The sequence below is a fragment of the Salvia splendens genome, chromosome 2 (genome assembly GCF_004379255.2).
Source record: "Salvia splendens isolate huo1 chromosome 2, SspV2, whole genome shotgun sequence".
Lineage (NCBI taxonomy): Eukaryota > Viridiplantae > Streptophyta > Magnoliopsida > Lamiales > Lamiaceae > Salvia > Salvia splendens.
In genome coordinates this window covers 38,054,685-38,076,505 of record NC_056033.1, presented here as the reverse complement: position 1 = coordinate 38,076,505, position 21,821 = coordinate 38,054,685, and the positions used below count along the sequence as shown (strand labels likewise).

General features: G+C 37.6%; 3 protein-coding genes across 5 annotated transcripts; all 3 read right to left on the bottom strand.

Moving 5' to 3' along the window:
- Positions 1-937: 937 nt before the first annotated feature.
- Positions 938-7,417, bottom strand: LOC121792634 (autophagy-related protein 9-like). 3 transcript variants are annotated; one of them, XM_042190646.1, is made up of 11 exons: positions 7,124-7,417; positions 6,154-6,260; positions 4,872-5,507; positions 4,397-4,717; positions 3,764-3,986; positions 3,374-3,553; positions 3,080-3,286; positions 2,563-2,640; positions 2,411-2,481; positions 2,177-2,287; positions 938-2,117 (listed from the first exon to the last, which is right to left on the bottom strand). In XM_042190646.1, exons 3-11 carry the CDS (start codon positions 5,444-5,446, stop codon positions 1,115-1,117), a joined length of 2,769 nt encoding a protein of 922 aa, XP_042046580.1. In that variant the 5' UTR covers positions 5,447-5,507; positions 6,154-6,260; positions 7,124-7,417; the 3' UTR covers positions 938-1,114. The 3 variants fall into 3 exon arrangements, with proteins under 3 accessions (XP_042046580.1, XP_042046582.1, XP_042046581.1); XM_042190648.1 differs by having other exon boundaries at positions 938-2,105; XM_042190647.1 differs by having other exon boundaries at positions 4,872-5,464.
- A 1,107-nt stretch (positions 7,418-8,524) lies between these two features.
- Positions 8,525-16,838, bottom strand: LOC121792633 (notchless protein homolog). Its single transcript, XM_042190645.1, has 13 exons — positions 16,591-16,838; positions 15,519-15,600; positions 15,329-15,418; positions 14,289-14,414; positions 13,588-13,715; positions 12,457-12,656; positions 11,910-11,973; positions 11,123-11,233; positions 10,510-10,647; positions 9,546-9,688; positions 9,417-9,471; positions 9,077-9,133; positions 8,525-9,003 (listed from the first exon to the last, which is right to left on the bottom strand). The coding sequence occupies exons 1-13, from the start codon at positions 16,804-16,806 to the stop codon at positions 8,920-8,922; spliced, it is 1,494 nt and encodes a 497-aa protein (XP_042046579.1). The 5' UTR covers positions 16,807-16,838; the 3' UTR covers positions 8,525-8,919.
- Positions 16,839-17,497: 659 nt separating this feature from the next.
- LOC121765858 (1-aminocyclopropane-1-carboxylate oxidase homolog 1-like) lies at positions 17,498-18,883 on the bottom strand. The gene is made up of 2 exons (XM_042162128.1): positions 17,987-18,883; positions 17,498-17,874 (listed from the first exon to the last, which is right to left on the bottom strand). Exons 1-2 carry the CDS (start codon positions 18,824-18,826, stop codon positions 17,623-17,625), a joined length of 1,092 nt encoding a protein of 363 aa, XP_042018062.1. The 5' UTR covers positions 18,827-18,883; the 3' UTR covers positions 17,498-17,622.
- Positions 18,884-21,821: the final 2,938 nt, after the last annotated feature.

Here is a 21,821-nt window from a genome sequence, read left to right as displayed (position 1 = left end):
TGGACGGACTACTTTTCATTTTCTTTTTTACTAATTATCAATTATGCATTAAAACTGGTGTCTAACCCTAAATAGTCTATTTGGAAGGAGGGGGGGGATCATTTTTGAACCGTAATAGATACTAATAAGTTAGTGGAGTAATAATTTTATGATGAGTAACTGAAATTCGTAATCATTAGTAATAAAGGGTGGAAACACAATATATGTATATATAAATTCAAAAAATTAGAAAATAATAAAAAATTGTAATATATCAAGTTATCAACTATTAAAAATAGAAGCATGCTTTTTAATTACTATATCTACTGTAATTACTAAATTTATAAAAATAGAAGTATGATAAAAATCTGCACAGCTACACCTTAATTAAAAATGTGATCCTAATTAAAAATCTGCACAGCTACACCTTAATTAAAAATGTGACCCTAATTAAAAAAATCTGATCCTAATTAAAAATCTGACCCTAATTCCTAATTAAAATGGCATGCAAATTAGAAAATCTGGTACAATTTCGGTTACCTTAAAAATCTGGGTAGTGGGTTGCTCTAGACGGACTGGCGGCGACGTGACTAGGGCAGTGGGACTGGGGGCGCAGCAGGTTGGGTTTGTTTGAGAGGGAAAGAGATACTATGAAAAAAACCCTAGATTTGGACTTAATTGGCATTTTATTTCATTATTTAGGCCGGGTTTGGGCCGGGTTAAGGGTTAAAAATCATTTGAGCCGTGTTATTTGGTAATTGGGCTGAGGTTTGGGGCAGCCCAACCAAAAGTGACGCCATAACTGCCATGGCACCGCCATGGCGCCTCACTCATGGCGGCAAATGGCGGTCGCCATAAAAAAGTTTTGTGGCAGCTCGTGGCGATGGCGTTTTTTCCGAAACCCGCCACGCAATGGCGCCACGGCGGCGCCATGGCCGCTTTTTAATAACATTGTTTATTGTACGATAATGATTACAGCATTCATTCCCCCTCACCTTGCAAATCAAGCAGAGGGAAAACAAGCTTCGGATTCCAATGTCTGTACACTTTCTTTATTTACAAGAAAGAATTTTGAGATTTTGGATTCAAGGTAAGCTCTAACATGTCCCAATTGTTTCAAACCAAAGAGACCTAATCACCCTGCTCCAGAATCTTCTGACGGGTCCTTATATATGTCGACAAACGGAAGACTGAAATTCCCTCCATCTAAATCGTCCATGACGAACGTCCTCGACAGCCCCCTCGAATTTCCCAACTCCAGCTGATGTTCCTCGTCACTTTTCTCGTCTGAGTAATTGTCGAGGTTATCACGGGAAGCTTCTTGGAAGAAGTTCGGAGGCTCAAGAAAGCTCGTCTCCTGACCTGGGCCCTGGGGCTGCATCCTGGCCCACCAGTGGCTCCTGCCAGGGTGTTGCATGTCGTTGGACTCATGCTGCTGCTGCTGCACACTTTCTTGGAAGAGGGGAGCCGATGTGGAAGCTTCGTGGAAGAAGTTTGGAGGCTCAAAAAAGCTCGTCTCCTGACCCGGGCCCTGTGGCCGTGTCCTGGCCCACCAATGGCTCCTGCCAGGGTGCTGCATGTCGTTGGACTCATGATGCTGCTGCCGCAGCAAACTTTCTTGAAAGAGGGGGACCGATGTGGAAGCTTCTAGATGGCTCTGTGTGCGATCCTCAAACAGGCTGTCATCCCAGTTTTCGTCATTGTATTTGGGAGTGTTGTTGGTCAAGTGGGGCGGCATCCATCGAGCAGGCGGGTTCTCCACATCGTGGACGTAGCTTCTCGGCGGTCTCTCTCTCTCGTTATCTGCGCCTCTGTCATGATTGTGCGAGGTGTAATACCACTCCAGAATGTAGGGAAAATTCTTCTGCTCAGCATCTATCAGCCACATCGAGTCTAACTGATGGAAGTTCCCCATATTGTTGAAAGGCATTTCCCTGGATAGCATGGCGTTCCTTTCACCCGCACCAAAGCCTCTGAATTTTGGATTCTGGTGCGCCATTCTGGATGTTGTCTGCGAGATTGCTGTCCCTTGACCTCTCAGCTTTTGATCTCTGAATGTTTTCAACGACATGAGGAACTGCTTCCCATCATCATTAGGATCCCATGACGGATACGCGATCTGAAAGCTGCAAACAGAACTTGACACGTTGACGTGCAAAGCAAAGATGTATACATGTGGTACAGATAGTAGTGATACCTCAAGAATGACTTTTCCATTTTTCCCTGGGAACTCCTCTGATCACGAGATGAGTCAAATGGCGAACCATATCTTTTGTTTCCATGATTTCTAAAATCGAAGAGGCTAAATCTGCAACCAAATATGGCATGCTAATGAGTTCTTGTCCGCCAACAAAGCAAAAACAACATCCGGATAAGCAGTAATGAAGCTTTTGTTGCTTATCAAGATAAATTGCAATGAGCCAACACTTACCTACAAATGTGGCCCACGCCTTCAACGTCCACAGTGAAATCCTTGATGAACTTTAAGATATCATCCACCCGCTGCAAAATCAAACAAATGGTATTTTGAGGAATACCATTTGAAACCGAAATAGGTGGATGAGAACATGGCGAATTACGTACCTTAGGGACAACAAACATAAGTAGATACGGTGTTAGAAAGATTGAGGCCATCTCCTCCAACAGCATCATTCCTGTGTACTGTACCAAGAAAACTCATTCGATCAGCCTACACCGTAGATTAAGACATAAGTGTGCCTTGTTTCTATAATGAACCCTTCAACAGCCAATTAATTTGGGCACAGAATCTATCCAACAAAATTCTCAATGAGGATAGAAGATTACGGATGTCTTCTAGTTACTATAGTTGTTTATCTGTTAAAAGGATGATAGCATTATGTGGTGGTGGTAGGGATTTCTCATAGAAAAGGTTTATAGAAAGTAGAAACATCTATACACCAGATAAATGATTGGCAAGGTCATTTAGATTCTTGTCCAAATTAGTTCAACTCATCTAAGAATTAATTTTTTTAAAGCATCTAACTCCATACATTTGACATTCTGAATCCCAGGAAAACCTTTAACAAAGTATCCTTGCAAAGCACACTGCAGTCGCATCAACATGCATAACATATGATACCTGAAAAAGAGTCTCAAACTCGAGCCGCACTGTCTCGGTGTTCTCTTTCACTCGCCATCTTTTTGGCATATAATGCGTGTGTTGGACAACCAGGGACATTGCCCCATGTGGATCAAGGACAAGAAGCTCATCCATCATTGCAGCACGGCTTATAGCAGTTATAGTTCCAAAAACTGCAGCATACCAGAATAAGTTTCGCCCAAATATCTGCAAGATTAAATCAGAGGCTATTACTAAAAGAGAAGTTCAAGAATCTTGTCGATCTAGCCTTAGTGTAAAGGTTGAAAGCATTACATGGCCTTCCAGTAGAGATTCCTCTAAGAACGCAATTATTATGAGCACAGCAGCAAAGCCACCAGAAACAAATGATATGAATTTTGCCACAATAGTCAAGATAGGTGAAGGACATTGTTTCAGGTAATCAGAAGCATGCACAATGCTGCTGTTTATCCGGTGCTTAAACAAATGATCAACCTGAAAATGAAAGATGATAACCCAAGTTAGTGCCTTCAACGGAGAAGGCATGGCAATAAAAACAAACTGAAGATGGAATACAGTTTTAAAAGTAAATGCTTAAAATTCATTATCATGCATCTTCAAATAAGATTATATTCGCACAATGTATTGGACCACAACTAGACATAATTCTGAAGACAAAATTCAGGATCAAGTTTACGTAAATACCTCGTTGAATTCCCTGAATATCCACTTAGAGAGATTTGACCATCTCCTCGACGATGCTGTACTCGGATGATTGTAAAACTGTTCAGCATGCCTCAAGAAGAGATATACGAGCATGAAAATAACAAGGAAAGGGGATAGAAGAAGCAGAGCAAAGCCAACTATCATAAGCCTTTTCCTCAATGTATTTGGATCAGAGACAAAGTCACTTCTAACACGGTAGTTCCTGCGGTGAAAAAAAGCATACGAATGAGCATGTTTAAATCAGATGAGAGCAAAGCCTACCAATACAAAAGTCTAGCTTCAAAAGGAATAGAAGGACAAGCATATTTCAATCTTTTAGGATCATGGAAAGGAAATCACAAACAAAAGTTTCAGTTGAAAACAGAGAAAGACAGGAAGTAAGTCATCACAGAAGGGGGACAACGGAAAATTTCACAATTACTTTTTGACCAGGAGAACCCATGAAAGCAACATTGGATAAATATGAGAAAATCATTAATGGTATGTAAAACTTCAGGAGTGAGCCTTTTGGTATCTGTTTTGTCCAACTGGTGCAGGATGGAGAGGACGGCCAAATTATCACTCGTATTCTTGCAATAGGCTGTTTTCTCACAATAGTAAGCATTGAATTACCTGTCAAACATGCTCTGAAGAATGCACCAATTTAAGGTCCATTCAAGAGTCTTTGGCAGTACTAGACGAAGTTGGACATCATCTGTACCAACAGTTCCAGTTGCGCAAGAGCCAGGGACCCACTGTGATTTAGGAAAAGCAAGCACTCCTTTATTAAGCATGCCAATTAAATAATTTTCCTTCCTCATCAATCTCATCACCACATCATGCATAGAAAGATCCTTGACCACACATAGCTGCTGTGTCCGCTGTACTTGAACAACCTTTTCAAGAATCAATGACCATGGCATTGTCTGTATTTCATTGTCCGTCACATGGAGGCTGCAAAGACATTAATTAAGCACCCAATACAACATCCTCATTTCAAGAATTTCAGTAATACTTTTATCAGTTTGAATAAGTTAGAAGTAAGCTACATAGTATTAAGAGTTTACATAGCTTTTAACCTTACAAGGTACACGTGATTCATAATTACCTATTGTAGTAAAACCAACGGATCTTAAGAGTCTCCTTCAACTGCGCAAAGAACCTCAAAAAGCAGAATATACAGTAGATGGAAAATATCCCCAAATATCCTACAATTATAGCTTTGGAAAGAGTGAAAGGAGTCAATGGGTACTTATGTAAAGCTTCCTCATAGAGGTCGCAAGGTTTGATACCAGATTCCACTGCATCCATGCCACATTTTGCATTGCGGAGGCCATTCCAATCAACATATAGCAGAAAGAAACCAGAAAAGCATATAGTGAAGGCCAAGCTAAGAAGCTCAACCATCCACTTGGTAATAATGCACCAAAGGCCTTTCTCACGGTAATAGGTGTAAATCCTCTCAAAGAACAGATCCAGATCATCAATTGGCTCGGCATTCAAGGTCTCCCCATTGAGAAGCCCAGATGGGCTCTCACTACCAGGGCTCGGTGCTCTATGATAATCAGACAACTCGATTTCATGTGGTACATCATCAAGCAACCCAGCAGTCAGTAACGATGCACTAGCCTGTCTCCACTTGAATATATTGAGAGCATGAAATCCTTTTTGCCCACTGAACATCACTCACACACACACACACTGAATGCATGCAAAAACAGTGTGCCTTAATCAGATCATTATGCTGAAAGACCAAAAGAGAACTGAATTATTCCAGCAGGCAACATGTCAGACATTAATGAAGCATATTCTAAGACAGCTGGACAGGAAAAGCCTATCACATATAACACAAACTACGGACTAATAAGGAAGGTATACATTTCTAAATACACTATTTAGAAGGTCAAGAGATCGTGCATTGGATAATAGGATCAACACTAAGTCACTAACAGCAGTTGGAGCATGGTTCAGAAATCCAGTGTTTTACATCCATGTAGACAGTAAGCCATAATATCTCAAGAAAATACCATGCCCACCCCTCCATCTAATAACAAATGAGAAAAATGCAATTTAAAGAGAGAAAGTAACTTTAGTGATAATGATCTAAAGCAAAAGGGTATTGGTCCAATATAAAGAATTGTATTCAGATTGACCACATTTGGCTCTATTGCACACAATCAATAACTTCCATACCAAGATATCATTTTATCATACCACCTCAAGTCAACGACAAGAACGGTTAAATTCTCAGATTGTGAAGTGACAAATATGTACCAGCAATATATACATATATTCACTAATAATAACAATAATACACTAGGCTTTTTTTGTGACGTCGTTAAAGAATATAGAGAGAATACACAATAACGTATAAGTAACAGATATGCCACCTTGAAAATAATTAACTTGACTGCATTGGAAACCAGTTGATATAATTGTTTACACTGGAAGGAATTTAAGATTTGAGAGTAGAAACTCGCAGCTTCTTGTGATGATCCTGAGATTTAACAAAAGAAACAATAACTATGTTAAGAGATTCAGAATACAAATTACCACCTGTTGCAAAATTCTTGACTGGATAAGTAACTGAGTACAAAATAAGAAATACACTAATCTACAAGGAACTCTAATTTGCAAAGAAGGGGGAGCAATTCAAGTTTCAGAAGTGATACGGTCTAACACACTTGAAACAAAAAAGTTCATATCTTCTTTCAGAAATTTTTTCATTTATCTTAATTCTAAAGAAACTTTTATGTGAAATATTCTTCTAGCAAAGTTCTATCAAATCAACAATTCAACATTTATTATGCAATTGAACCTGCAGAATCACGTCGAGCATAATCAAATGAAAAAACAAGGGCAATACTGAAATAAGTAAAAATTGAAGCTGCAGAACGTGCTGATACTCCCCTGTACCAATCACCAGCCCCTAAATTCAGCAAGACAGTAACAATCGTTCAACATAACAGAATAATATCTAGGGTTCCTCATGTCCAGCAAGAAACTAATTGCAGCTAGATATCCAATGAAACATGAACTAAAGCTAAGAGAAAATAAACTGTTACAGGAATCATCATAAACACAAAAGGTCAAACCTTTAGCACCAAATAGTAATGCAAATACGCCAACCAAGAAATCCTGAACACAATTTAATTCCTTTAAGTTTATTCGTCTAGTTTCTCACGCAAAAGGACAGCTAAAAGTACACGAAACTCCCAAGAAAACCCAGAATCCAAAGAGAAATTATCCGATACCGGAAAATTAAATGCTACAGTAATCATAAACAAGTTAAACAAGGCATAATTCTGCGGAATTCTTCAAAGTCCAGATAAATAACTAAGTAGAAAATCGAGTTTTTACCTCCAAACAGCCAAAATATAGGGTTGATGATAGGCGAATATCACCTGAAGCAAATAAATATCTGAAGAAGTTCAGTTTTCTTCAACAGCGGATATCAAGCAATCGGTTCAGCTCCAAAGAATAATAAATTAAAATATATAAATACATTATTGAATTTTCCCCCTAATTTGGGTACAAGTGTGGAAGAAGGATATCTATTGGAGAAGAGGGGTGGTGATTGCGTGGAATCGGTGTATAATTAATCTTTCAACATATTTTAGTTATTTGATCAATGTTTTCGAAGTGAATTCCATATTTGTTTGTTCATTACTCTCTCTTATGAGAAACACCTATATCTTCATGATTTTTAGTTAAACAATCTTTATCCCTGACCAAAAAATTAATCAAATTATTATAAAAAGTTAAATAATTTTATCTCTGACAAAAATGTAATCAGTTTTTTTTAAAAAAATAAATCGATGAGATTGGACAAATTTTGAAAAACGTACGTCATTTTAAGGGCATTTTGTTCCAGTTTAAAATAAATTGTTATTTATGATAGTTATAGTTCAGTACTTCAGTTTAATAAATCATAAATGAATTAAAACGACCATAAAATGAATTCCTTGTTTTTAAAATTGGAATTTTTTAATAAATTAAAACTATCTAAAGATGGCATTCATGTATCTAAAAATGGCATTCATATTTTTAAAATCTAAATTTTGTAAAATGAACTAAAATGCATTAATCTACAATGGTGGTGGCTCTATATAACACCACATCTATCTCAATGTTTTACTAAATTATTTTCAAATCCATGTAAAATATCAAGTTCACATCTAATCTTCTAAATTTTTATCACATTCAGTTTCTGGCATCATATTGTTTACATAGCAATAGCATGTCAGAGACTTGCGTTTATATTTTTCATGTGTCATTTTCAAAGATAAAAACATACTCCATTTACCTCTATTTTAGAAGTAGGAATAAATTTGATAATATCGTACATAAGATTGGGACATAAAGTTTTAATTAAACTCTTTGTTTTCTTTAGATGAACCACAGATTGTAGCCATCTTTCTCTAGCAAATATCTCTCTTATATCAATATCATATCTTTTGAATAGTATATTAGTGAAACTCAAAAAATTACTAAGGGAGTCCAAGAAAAAAGCTTTCCATGTGCTGTTTCAATCTTGTTTCACTCACTCTTAATTTTTATTGAATAGTAAATTAATGATAATACAAGGATATATGATTTCAAATGAATATTTAGGTGAAATTAAGATATTCAGAAAGAAAACTGAATAAGAATCATGCTTTATTTCTTTTAGTTCGAATCTTATAGTACTTCTCATATTCTTTAAAACATTATCCTATATGACAGTTATAGGTAAATTGAAATTAACACAAAAATCCAACATTAAATAATGTAAATCAAACAAAAGCTCTTCTAAAAATTGTACTCGGAGGGCAAAGTGAACAAATGATACACGTACAGATATGTAAACTACAAAATTAAAGTCAAGGTAAAAAATCATGATGTGATCACAATTTAACCTATAACTTCGTGATAACTCAAGAAACCTCCATGTCTGTTGTCTATTCCTTTACAGAGGGAAAAAATGACAAATGTAAATATGCAGCTTTGATAGCAGCCACCACCTCATCTTATAACACAAACACATCCAAAGTGGGCAGAAGAAGATGCTCTGCACATTTGCAAAACTGTTGTGGCGGTGAATTTTGATCGCAGCTCGATTGTTGCTGGGATCTCTTGTTCTATATGATGCATGCAACAGCGATCCAATTTCATGCCTAGCCCATCCATAGCTTCAGAACCTTATCCTTACCACCAGATGCTACTTTCTCACCATCTGGACTCCAGTCAACTGCAAACACCTGCAATCAAAAGGGTTAGCTGAAGATCCCACGAAAAGATTCAACACAGAGGGCGGCAGACAAGAGAGCTTACTTCATCTGCATGTCCTGGAAGATCTTGTTTCAGCTTCTGTGTACGAATATCCCAAACCTGATTACAGGTTTTCATGTCAATAATCGAATGCACAACCCAATTGTTGGTGGCAGCAAACACTATTTACAGAGGAGGGACTATTTATCACAAATAGAATCAAGGTAGACATGAAAATACACATCACATCTTCCAAACTAGTTCTCTACCTATATACACCTTTATGACACCATTCAACACATATAGCCTGAACATACATTATCTTGCAACCCAGCATGAGCACATTCGCTTACAAAATCAAAATTATTTCAGAGTAGATTTATTTATTGAAAGGCATAGTTACCTTAAGAGTTGAGTCTTTGCTTCCACTCAGAAGCAGTCTACTATCAGCTGACCAGCTGCACGAAAACGTTTTGAGTACAAATATCTACAGGCTAGATGCATCTATTTAAAAAAAATTCAAAATTCCAACCTTATTTGGTAAACAGGCCCAACATGACCACGGAAGGCAGCCACAAAACTTCCAGTTACTCCATTCCATAATTTGACTGATTTATCAAAGGAGGCACTAGCGATCCATTGCCCATCGGGAGAAAAGTAAACATGATTTACAAGCTACAGGAGATCAAATTATAATACGAGGTCGGCGAACTCTAATTCAATTAAATTAATGAACTTGCCAGTGAAAATAAATAAGTGGATAAAGATGAAGCATATAGTGAGAATGCAAATAGCGGAGAGGGAGAGAAAGTGAACTACAGACTACAGAGAGGAGGTAAGGCAAGCAAATAAACTGATGGATATGCATAATCACAATCATTTCTGCGAACTAAACAAACTACATGAACCAGATTTACAAATTCAGCACCAATATACAGCTGCATACAATACAGTGGAAATATAGGCAATGTGATTCAACAAAGGAACTCTAAACGTATGTGTATTCTTTGTAGATTTATGGGGTCAGCATTGATCATTAATAAGGTTAAAGGGTCTGGACATATACAGAGAAGATAAACCACAGTTTAAGTAAAGTTGCTGTTTTCTATGCACCAGCTTTGTTAGATGAGCATATTGGAATACAAGGAGTTGACATAAAGGCAATACTTCACAAGATGTTTGATTTTGGGGTTTGATTAAACTCGAGAATGCATGTAGAAGTTTGCTGCAGACAGTAATTATATATTTATATGTAAAGAAAATGGTAGTAACAAATTATTTCCAATGTCATCATTAGATAGTTTCTTTTCATGGTTATCATTTGCACATGCATTGACTCTTCAATTGACTTAGTAAAAACAATATTAACATTTGTTTGGAAGATATTAAGCAATTAATCCAGAAGAAATCATCTGAACTGAGGTTTGATTTTATCCAAATATAGAGCTAACATAGGGGAAAAAATTGAACAAAGTGGGACAATCACAATTTAGTACCTGTTGATGACCAGTCATGCGATTTTTGGGGTGTTTACTGGCAGCAGGTTCCCATAGAAACATGGTAAAGTCATCTGAACCTGACACCAATCTTTCAGGAGCAGCGCCCCTCATCTTATTATATCTTTCCAAAGCAACCTAGTAAACAATTTAAGTAGCCTTTGGTTTCAAATACAGTAGAAATGTAAACCTCACACATACTATTACACAAAGGGATGCAGAATCTGCAAGTTCACTCATTACGATGTGCATACTGTTTAGATAGCATTCATTACTCTGAAGGAAAACTCAGACATATTACATTAGTCCAATTATTAACTCCCTCACTCTCACAGCCTAAAAAGGTCTAAATACCACCTTAGTTCAGCTGTAAGTCGTTCCAACTAAAAATCCAAAATATGAAATCATAAAAAATAAAAAAAATCAAGCATGTGGCAAGGGTAAGAGAAACTGAATAGTAGATCTAAAATCCACAGCTTCATTTTATCATTAAATCACTTTGATGAATCAACAAGAATCCGTATCGACAAAAAGGAGCATAATCTACAATCAGTAATTATGAAGGGAAAAAACTGGAAGGAGATAGAGAACTGTAAAAGACTAATCAAACCACCTGCTTCATTTCCTCTGGAGATGAATAATGTTTACCAGTGTGATCAAAGGCACCAGTTCGGAGAACATACTCAGTACTCAATGCCAATGAATTCACCCAATGCCCATGGCCCTGCAAAACATGGGAGACATGAGCAACTTGAGTACAGGAAAACAAAGAATGCAATGAGTTGAAAGAAGTAGCACAAAATTCTCCCAAGCACCTTGCAGTCTAAAAATAACACATTTTGGGATGGCACGGATTTTCATGCACAATTGGTAAAGTAGGAGAGGGATAGAAAATAGAGTATTGTCAGTTGAGAATGAGGCCCACCTCATTAGAGAGAGAGAAAAAAGTTACCAAAAATAGAAGTGTCTTCTTTTACTGGGATGGACGAAAATGGCAAAAGTAATCTATTTTTATGGGATGGAGGAACATTTTACAGAAAAACCTCCTAAAAATGATCCTGGAAGAGAACAGTTCTGCACAACTTTCTATTGACAGTTGGCACAATGTTTTGAAGAAGAATACAATTGGATTTAAGAATAAATAGAAGCATATTAGTAACCACAAAGGTAAAATATTATCAAATTGACTAAGACAACATAATCTTATCTTTCACGTCACCTAACACAACGTTAGCATATACTACATATATGACAAGCCGCCGGCGTATATGAACAGTTGAGAATATCAGACGGGGAAAAGACACTGCTTAGCAGATGTGAAATGGATGCACTAATAAAAATAGGATGGGATCATGGGGGTCAGACGAAGAAAAGACTGCTGATCCATATAGGATAAATACCTTCAATTCCCGAATTAGCTTTCCTTGTGTAGTCTCCCAGATTTTAATTGTGCAATCCTGAGATCTGCAACGAATGTGAAAAAGAAATCAACTTTTTTTTACCTTCCATAATTTACATTGCCAATAAATTTAGAGTACCTACCCTAATCCCTATCAAGTATACTCCCTATAAAAATTACAGATAATTTGGATTTGGAAGTCAAAAAAACACTTCCAAGTTCCTGAAAGTTTGTCTGAAATGAAACTGTAGCAAGAAAGCAAAGCTTGTTGAGCCATTTTGAGTTTGTCACTTGCAGAAAAAAGGTTCTTTATGCACGATATTTCAATTGAGCAAATGGCCATTTCATTACCAAAAAAATAAAGAGAACACAGTAGCCTCACATTTGGTAGCAAATAACTATATGTCCAGAGCATTTGCTACCCAAATTCCAACATATGATATAGCCAAACGAGTTGCTTCGAAATTTCCAAGAAAAATAATAGTTGAACCATATTTTACAAATTTTTGTTTTGGAGGATTAGATTCAGAGTAGAAAATGAAACATACCCTGTATATATGAATCCATCGCCTCCCCATTTCACACAGGTTATGGCCAGTGTATGTCCAGTCAGACATATAATACATTTTTTCAAAGCAACATCCCATATCCTTGCATCACCATCTTTACTAGCACTGACAAAGCGGCGGCATGGAGCACTAAGATGCACTGGCTCCCATGAAATTCCAGTTATCCATTTCTTGTGCCCCTAAGACATGATCAATGTCATTTAAGTACATTACAATTTTTTTCAAGAAAAGCAATAACATGACAAGTGTCAATGTCTAATGTCTTTTTGGTATATCCAGAAAAAGATCTTGCAATATGTCTAGTCAGTCCCATGAAAATAACAACAGCATTGTGATACATATACCATCAAGTACAGAGTCTGCTTCAGAGAAAAAATGTGAACATGCGTAATCAAGAGATTCCAAAAATAACTAATAGCGATGCTAAAAGATGATACTTATTATACATATCAATGATATTAGGAGATGACTATACAGGATGGGGAAACACAATGTTGATTGTTGAGTATGCATGTATTACCTTTCATAAAAAATGTATTGTCATATAATGAGAGTGCCACTAGGCTATGCCAATCATAATACATACATAAACATAGACCGGGCATGACATGTTAATGGGTTAATACTTATTAAATGTATTATAGTATGCTATTTTCCTATAGAGCACCTGCAAAGATCAAAACAGATCACAATCTGTGCAGTCAACATGCTCTACAGTACGTTCAGCTCTAAGATGGATGGATGGATGGATGGATGGATGGATGGATGGATGGATGGATGGATGGATGGATGGATGGATGGATGGATGGATGGATGGATGGATGGATGGATGGATGGATGGATGGATGGATGGATGGATGGATGGATGGATGGATGGATGGATGGATGGATGGATGGATGGATGGATGGATGGATGGATGGATGGATGGATGGATGGATGGATGGATGGATGGATGGATGGATGGATGGATGGATGGATGGATGGATGGATGGATGAATGGATGGATGGATGAATGAATGAAGGCAATATATTCCTGAGTTAATCCAGAAAAATAATCAGATCAACAAGGAAGGAACTCAATCATGATAGACCCTAGTTGTTACACTTACCATAAGTGGATTTCCCAATGATTTGCCAGTCTGTGGGTCCCAGCATATCAGTTCTCCAGCCTTGCTTCCACTTACAAGATACTTACCATCTGGTGACCATGCAATACAAAGAACCCAGTTCTTGTGTCCTGAAGGGGGAAGAAAGAGAAAGTACTTTATCATAATATATCACCACTTAATTATAGCAAAAGATCAAATGAAAAATAAAATAGGAGAAATTACTTGTGACATCATAAACACAAAATAGCTCAATAAAATGAAATTAACCTTATAGAAGCACAACCATTTGGTAATAACATAGAGTTTAGTTCCATATTTTTTACTGGAAGATCTTACATAACAATCAAGCAAAGGAGCTCATTCAAAGATCATCATAGTTCAAAAATGAGTGCACTTGTTAAGACCATATTATGCAATGAAAGATATAGACAATCAGAGTTACTAAAAAGGATTCTAGCTTTCTGATATTGTAAATATAGTTAGAATCTTTTATATGCCTCCCATACAAGTAAACTGAATACAAATAACCAACAGTCCAGGTATTTCTTTCTTGGGTGATTTCAACACCTATAACCAAATTAGTCACACAAGCATAATGGCAAAGCATAAAGCAGAGATAAAAGTTTCAAAACTTATGAATTATAATAATCTCATTCAACCATCAGAAACATGCAGCTCAAACATTAAAAAAAGATTCTAACCTTTACATGTAAATAATGGTGTCTGTGTATTCAAATCCCACATACGAACAGTCGTATCACCTGATCCACTAGCCAAATGGCATCCATCCGGGCTAAAGGAAACAGAAAGCACCGCTTCAGTATGACCTAAAATAAATCAACCAGAGTTAGACAAAAAAATTCCATCTGAATCAAAGCAAACTTCATCCCAATCAAGTTGAGATCAAATTAAAATGCTCAGTTAATCGAGGTCAAGTAGTGCAGAGAAGATTCTCAATTATAAGAGAAGAAAAAAACTCTAACAATCAGCGAACTGAACAGTTTTGAAATTATATACATTCACCAATAATAATTTAATGTCAAAAGACACCTGAGGCCTTTGCTCTGGCCAAGAACAATCAGAACAAAATGATATCAAACCCACCTTATACATAATATATGTATATATCGAACACAAAAATCTAGAATAAGAAAATGCCTTTGAGCTAGTTTTGGCCTTTGGTGGAGGGATTCCTTAACCAGTTAAACAACAGGTACAACACTAGGTAATATGACAATTAGGAGAAGTGTTTATTATTGTACTTGTCATTATCCGTGTATTGAAAAATGGGACCACTTGATTAGATCTCCTAATATATAAGTTGCTGGTGTTGGCTAAAGTTAATAAGGTCAAAAATATAATGACTGTCGACTTATTCATGTTTCATCTACAGAACAATAATGCATTAATAAAGCCCAAAGGTATATCAATACCAATAGAGAATAGAGAAGCTTTATGGAAGAAAGCAGTATTCATTTGTGATAGAGTCACGATATTGCAAAAAGTAGTATATTTTATATACTTCAAGAAGTGCTTCTGGAAATTCTAGAGGTATAGGAAGAAAAAATAGAGTGTAGAATAAGCTGGGCAGTGATCATGATTCATGAGTATGATTATAACCCAAGTATGCTATTTTTGAATAAATCCTAACCGTATCATTGACAAGCATGCAAATAAGAACGAAACAAATTGCACTTTTAATTGGCATCAGCACATGAAGGGATTAAAACAACTTTCATACCAGCAATAGTTGAAGAACATCGAGTCACTGGACGTATTCGAAATACTGCCTGGGGCTGGTAAACTATTGTAATGACCTTCTCCACAGAAACTGCACCATTATTCACTCGACATCTCAGCATTTGTGTTTGATATAGGAGTAAAAAGAAAAATCAAAAGCAATAAACTGATTAATAGAATTAGTAAATTGCCTTTATTCTTTTGAAGGTATGATCCAAGCTGCACTGCAAGCTCATGGTCTGACACATAAAAGGCATAAGGCAATTTTTCCTCCTGAGAGAACCAAACATTTCCTCATCAAATAGGATCCTACCAACTGGTGTAGGTCCATAATGTGTGTACATAATTTTAGCATGTAGTACTACAATAACATTTACTATAGTTTGAACCAATATTATAACTGTACTGGTACACGTAAGGCACATGAATTTTTCTCCCCCTCCCCCACAAAAAGAAATGCAGGGAACTCTTGTGCCAAGACATGATTTTTTTAATTATTATTGACTTAAATTTGAGTTTGCCATTATTCTGAACATCATTCATAATATGTTTGCCTGCAAAACTAACAGGAAACACTGGAGTCAGCATCAGCACTCCCCAAAAAAATACTATGTGTTAGCTTGTTCAGTAAAAAAGAAAATGAACGGTGAACATGTGTAGTCGGAATCCTAAATCCTAATAGGCAACTATAGTTCATTTCTAGATTTTTCAATGAATATTGTAGGAATGAGCTTCAAAACGGCAACCACCAACACTATAGCATCATCACTATATGAGACAAAAACAGATTATCTTGTGCGACCGCAGTATGTTCCAAATTATATTTGTGTCAACCCGTTTCCTGAAAAATTACAGAAGCCTAAAGAATCTGACCTAGCCTAGACGTATTCACACCGCAAAATCAAAAGTAGCCAACCAAGACACATGTTATGATAATTGCCAGAACTAAAATATGAAAAAGAAAACGGGGTATGATGTACTTTCTAAGTCCAAATTTTCTTTAGTTACTAACGACGATAGTCCAAAAGTGAATTCCTAAGTGTACTTACAATTGAGCACAAACACTGAACCACCAACACTAAGTTGACAGTAATTCATATAACAATAAAACAAGATGCAAAATTGAACTCAATCAGAAGAGCACCAGCTTCCTACAGTCGGCCCAAGATAGTTCTCACTAAACCAGTTCACAATTCACAAGCATCCAAAACAAAATCGAAACATAGATTCTTCAATTAGAGAGTTAAAAGATGAAAAATATACGTTGTTGAGGAGTTGATTGACGAGCTGCTGGAGTTCCTTAGGGCCAGCAGTTTCCGGAAGGAAAATTGGCGACCCGAGCGGCGTTCCTTCCGGGTCCGTGAGCTGGCATATGACGCGGTGGCTCTCCTCTGTCTCTTCAGCTGCAACCACTTGTGCTGCTGCAACAGCTTCAACTTCCATCTTCTCGTCTTCTCCTTTTCCGGTTTGTGTTGTCATGAAGAGATGTATTCTTACGTAGGTCTTGCTAGGGTTTAGTGATTCGATTTTACAGTAATCGGGTAGGGTCCACTTTTAGGATCCATGGACTTGAAGTCTTGAACGAGCCGGGCCAGGGCCTCACCGTAACTGGGCCAGGGCTACACCAAGATTATAGAAGTAATACTAATTTTTTTAGGGGTGTTCAGTTTGCAAGATTGTATCCGGGATTAAATTTGTAGTGTGTTTAGTTCATAAGATTCAATCGCACAAATCAATCTATGGATAATCATATGATAATTAGTCATAGTTAACCCCCTACTACTAAAATAATCTCACAACTCAATCCTAGATTGTATCTAAGTATTATTTTATCTTGGAAACCGAACCCCACCTTAAAGTATTAAAAGTTTAAGGTTAAGCTGATTCTAGTAATTTTTGTATACGATTATACATATTTTAATTTATTGTGAAAGCCACTTAAATTATTCTGTATCGGAGGCGGTTTAGGAGACGAGCCTTTAATAATTAACTGCAATAAACAAAATAATTGCGGACTTTATTGACCAAAGAGTCTTGTACATAAGTCAATAGCGATCTCCTAAATGTGATTCGTATTGTTTTGAAAAATGGATAATAGTAATAAATTAATAAGTCTCTAGTCAAGTAGTCATACACGTGCAAGAATAAGAATTAGTATAAAGAATAAAGATAGTAGCTAGGAAGTGAAGCAATATTTTAAAAATCAAAGAGAAGTTGTTATACAAACAATATCATGTGAAAATATTAGTATTACATAATTGCATTTATAGAATGAAGTAAATAAGCAAGTGACGATCAGATCTTGTAATGAGGCAAAGCCGAGGAAACATCTTGGCCTTTAATCTTGTAATACTGGCAGTAGTCTCTGAACATAAACTTCCTGTATATAGCAGGCTTCTCATCAGACAATAGCTCCTTGATCGGACCAAATGGCTTCGCCGCCGCACTCATGCTCGGCGTGAAGAAACACGCCACCGATATCCTCGGCCCCACCGGCTGTGCCACCACTCTGTGCTCCACGCTTATGAACTTGTCATTGCTAATAATCTACAAAATTCAACATTAATTAATCAATCACATTAACCCATTAACCCATGATAATAAATAGTTAAAGTAGGAAAATGGTAAAGTAAGAGAGAGAATAATAGTTAATGAGTACCTGCATTAGGTCACCAATATTGGCAATGAGAGCCCCGGGCACGGGCGGCACGTTGACCCATTGACCGCCGTGGAGAATCTGGAGGCCGCCGATGGTGTCTTGCATAAGCAAGGTGAGGAACGTGGTGTCGGAATGCTTGGGCGTCCCTAGGGTTTTCTGGGGCTCGGGGCACACCGGATAATACAGACACGCCATTGCCTCACTCTTCATACACTCTATCTCCGACAAATAGTTGCTCGGAAGCCCCAGCGCCTCCGACATCACCTCCGCCATGGTCTCCCTGAGCTCGATCATCCGCCCCACATACTCCAGCACCTCCTCCCTACACGCCTCCGGGATAAGCTCCCGATCGATCTCATCATCGTTGAAAACACACGTCAGAATATCCCTCCACGAGGCGGCGTCGTTCTCCCTTATCGCGCTGTTGCTGTTGAACCTCACCCGCCTCCGGCTGTCGTCGGAGTAGAGCGGCGCCTTCACCTCCGCCGGCTGCTCGTGGAAGCGCCGCACGGCGTCAAGCATGGCGTCCATCGTCTGGCGAGGGACGCCGTGGTTGACGATGCGGAAGAAGCCCCACTCCTCCGACGCCCTGCGGACCGCCTCCACCACCTCGCGCCGACGGCCCTGCCGCAACCCGGCGAAATCGATGGTGGGGAGCTCCGGCTGCAGGGCCGGGTCGGTGGGGTTGTTGAGGAGATGCTCCGCCGGGTGCACGAAGAGGCGGGGGAGCTCCGTCACGCCGGCGTCGACTAGGCCCTTCACGCCGGATTTCGCCTCGTCGAATTCCTTCACTGCTTTAGCCCAGTCGTAGGCATCGCCGCCGTTGCAAGAAAGCACCATTTTTCCTTTCGCTATGAGGTTATGCAAATTAGTAGTTGATCAGCTAGCTAGTGTGTTTGTTGGAGTAGTGGATGAAATTTGTGAACAATTATGCATCTATATATAGCCACACATTTTCTATAGAATATCTTACAAATAAGAGGTTAGTGTTTTATGGTATTTTAATTTCATAGAGAAATTCTATTCCATTGACTTGCAACAGTTAACTTATTACCATGGAACACGGTTTTTGCCTTTTGCTTTATACTTCTACTATTTAAATAGTCCATCATGTCCCTAAAGAATATGCACTTTGGGTCGGCGCAGATTTTAATATAAAATTGGTAAAATAAGATAGAGGTAGAGAGAAAAAATAAATAAAATATTATTAGTGGAAAATGAGTCTCACTTCATTCGAGAGAAAAGACTTTCCAAAATTAGAAAATGCATATTCTTGTGGGACGGACTAAAAAGAAAGAGTGCATAATCTTGAGGGACAGAAGGAGGGACAGAGGGAGTAAATGATAACTTCGAATTTGTAGGAATAGGGATATGCAAAACACAAAACACTTGTCAGTTTATTACATTTTGTGATCTTACGGTTAGATTAATGTCACGTATCATCTAATAATGTAGCTAGACTATTAATGTTTAGTCTAATAATGTAAATTTTCAATCTAATAATATTGTTCAGTTATTATTATTACAACCATCCAATCCAAGGATCCAAAAATTGTGATTTATATTGTATTTTACAAAAATATATATATATATATATAAGAACACCTAATAGACTCCTATATAATGGGATATAAAAGTGACAAACTCATAATTTAGGATGGTGTTGTGGGTAATGAGATGGTGATTTTGATGATTTAAGGTGTTTAATTTAGGTTTTTATCCACACATACACTAATTAGTGTTTTGACGAGTTTTTCGAGTGTTTGGAGCTAAAACAGGTGAAAATGACTTGAAAACGAGCTTGAAGGAAGAATCGCCCACTATATTATTCAAGTCATCCGCGCTTCAATGCGCGACTTTCGTATAATAGCCATAACTCTCTCATCCGGACTCCGATGGGGGCGTGCAAGATACTCACGCGAAGCCCTTTCGAAGACGAAGACAATGCTTTTGGAGGATTTCAGAGGAAACGCCCGACCGGGCGTTTTAGTCGCGAACTCCAGAAAATTTGCCCGACCGGGCATTTTGGCGACTTAAAATCGCCCGACCGGGCGATGTGTTCTGCGAGGCTTTACGTCTGTATTTCCGCCCCGAGTATAAAAGAGACCGAGGGTTTTCGTCTCCCACATCTCAGAGCCCCAATCCTCCTCCCTCTACACATTCTTCTACTCCATCTCTCACACATAACTCATCCATCTTCCATTGGAGCGGAGCTCTGCAGATCCAGGCAAGAAACGATTGAAGATTGAAGATTCAACCTTGGGTTCTATCGATTTCTTTCATATCTAGTGCTATTATTCTTGTTTTTACTACTTGTCTATGAGTAGTTAAACATCATATGTAGATTTTTTGGTGAAGACTATTATGAATATGTTTTGATGTATTAAATTGAACCTTTTCCTAGTTCTTGTGATTATTTTGCTTGTTCTTGTGCTTTTATTGTTCTTTTGTCTGGCTAACTTGAGAACTATGTTCGTTTAACTAGATTAATCGAGAGATAACTAGTTTTACGTGGTAAAAGGAACGAGTACAACACATAGGTTTATCTGCACTCGAGAGAGGGGACCCTTTGTGAGGACTTAAGTCTTAGGAACTTAAGGAGTTAGAATCTAATATATTGGAAGGAGACTTTGATAGTTAGAGTCTAATCTACTGGATAGGTGCACTCGAGAGAGGGCTTGTCCTAGAATCGCGACTTTCCTAATAATCCTAGAGACACATAAAGGTAAAGGTTCTGTGAGATTAATCATCACTAGGTCGTAGTAGTTGGATCCTAAAACTCTACTTTCTTTAGCCTGCTTTGTATTATTTTGCTTTTATATTTGTTTATATTTATGTCTTAGTTTATAAAACCAAAACCAAAAAAAGCTCCGTGTCTCTAGATAGTATATGACGCTTAGTATATGATAGCCAGTTGCAATCTTATTCCATGTGTTCGATATCCCGGTACTGACCTTTAGCTATACTAGATCTACCCTGTATGCTTGCAGGTATTTTTAGTGCTAATAAATAGTGCATCAAGTTTTTGGCGCCGTTGCCGGGGAATATTATTGCTTTAAGCTGATATTGTAGAACGGTTGATAATACTAATTTAGAGTTTAATATCTTGTATAGTTTTATTGTGATTTTTTTTTCTCTTTATCTGTTTTTATAAGGGTTGCTATTTGAGGAGAGCACGGAGCACAATAATGGATTACCCTCCGCTCCTGTACAAAAGGCATCCTAAAGGAAATCCCGAGAATGGGGGTTAACTTTTGAGCTTCAAAGAACGTCAAGCTAAAGACGTTAACCAAGCGCTTGTTGGGAGGCAACCCAACATCGGTATCATTTTTCTCTTTTTTGTTTTAGTTTAATGTGTTTTCTTAGTTTACTCATGTCCATACCGACTTTACAAACTTATTCTTAATTTAATTTTGAATAAGTTTGGGGGAATGAAGTGGTGGACCTTGAGTTTAGTTGTTTTTGCTTGTTTTTGTTAATTTTTTTTAATAATCCCGGGGTGAATCTTGTCATGAGCATAACAAAGAAAATTTAGAAATACTCATGTTTAGGAACATCAGACCGAGTTGCCTACGATTAAATGTTTGTGTTGATTGAGTTGACTTGATGCATTGATTTGAAGGTTTAGTGAAAATGTGCATAAATAATGAATTGCTTGTTTGCCTTGAATCTTGCATAAACCTTGTGAGACTTGAGCCATAGATTTCTTCCTTGTGTGATTTATCTGTATTCATGTATTTGTTTCTAGAACTTGCTCCTAGTCTGCTTAAGTCTGCAAAGTGTTTAAATGATAAAAGAGGACGTTAGGCCATCCTTCTTAGCTACTTTATATATC

Bases quoted from the DNA above. Each gene is read 5' to 3' on its own strand.
- LOC121792634 (XM_042190646.1), bottom strand. From the start codon at position 5,446: ATGTTCAGTGGGCAAAAAGGATTTCATGCTCTCAATATATTCAAGTGG. The intron at 4,718-4,871 runs GTAATTATGAAT...ATGTCTTTGCAG, and splicing joins CGTTGGTTTTACTACAATAG to CCTCCATGTGACGGACAATG. The intron at 2,482-2,562 runs GTACGTAATTCG...TTGATTTTGCAG, and splicing joins TTATGTTTGTTGTCCCTAAG to CGGGTGGATGATATCTTAAA.
- LOC121792633 (XM_042190645.1), bottom strand. From the start codon at position 16,806: ATGACAACACAAACCGGAAAAGGAGAAGACGAGAAGATGGAAGTTGAA. The intron at 13,716-14,288 runs GTTAGAATCTTT...TTCCCCCTTCAG, and splicing joins ACCATTATTTACATGTAAAG to GACACAAGAACTGGGTTCTT. The intron at 9,689-10,509 runs GTACTAAATTGT...GATCTCCTGTAG, and splicing joins GCATGACTGGTCATCAACAG to CTTGTAAATCATGTTTACTT.
- LOC121765858 (XM_042162128.1), bottom strand. From the start codon at position 18,826: ATGGTGCTTTCTTGCAACGGCGGCGATGCCTACGACTGGGCTAAAGCA. The intron at 17,875-17,986 runs GTACTCATTAAC...TGAATTTTGTAG, and splicing joins ATATTGGTGACCTAATGCAG to ATTATTAGCAATGACAAGTT.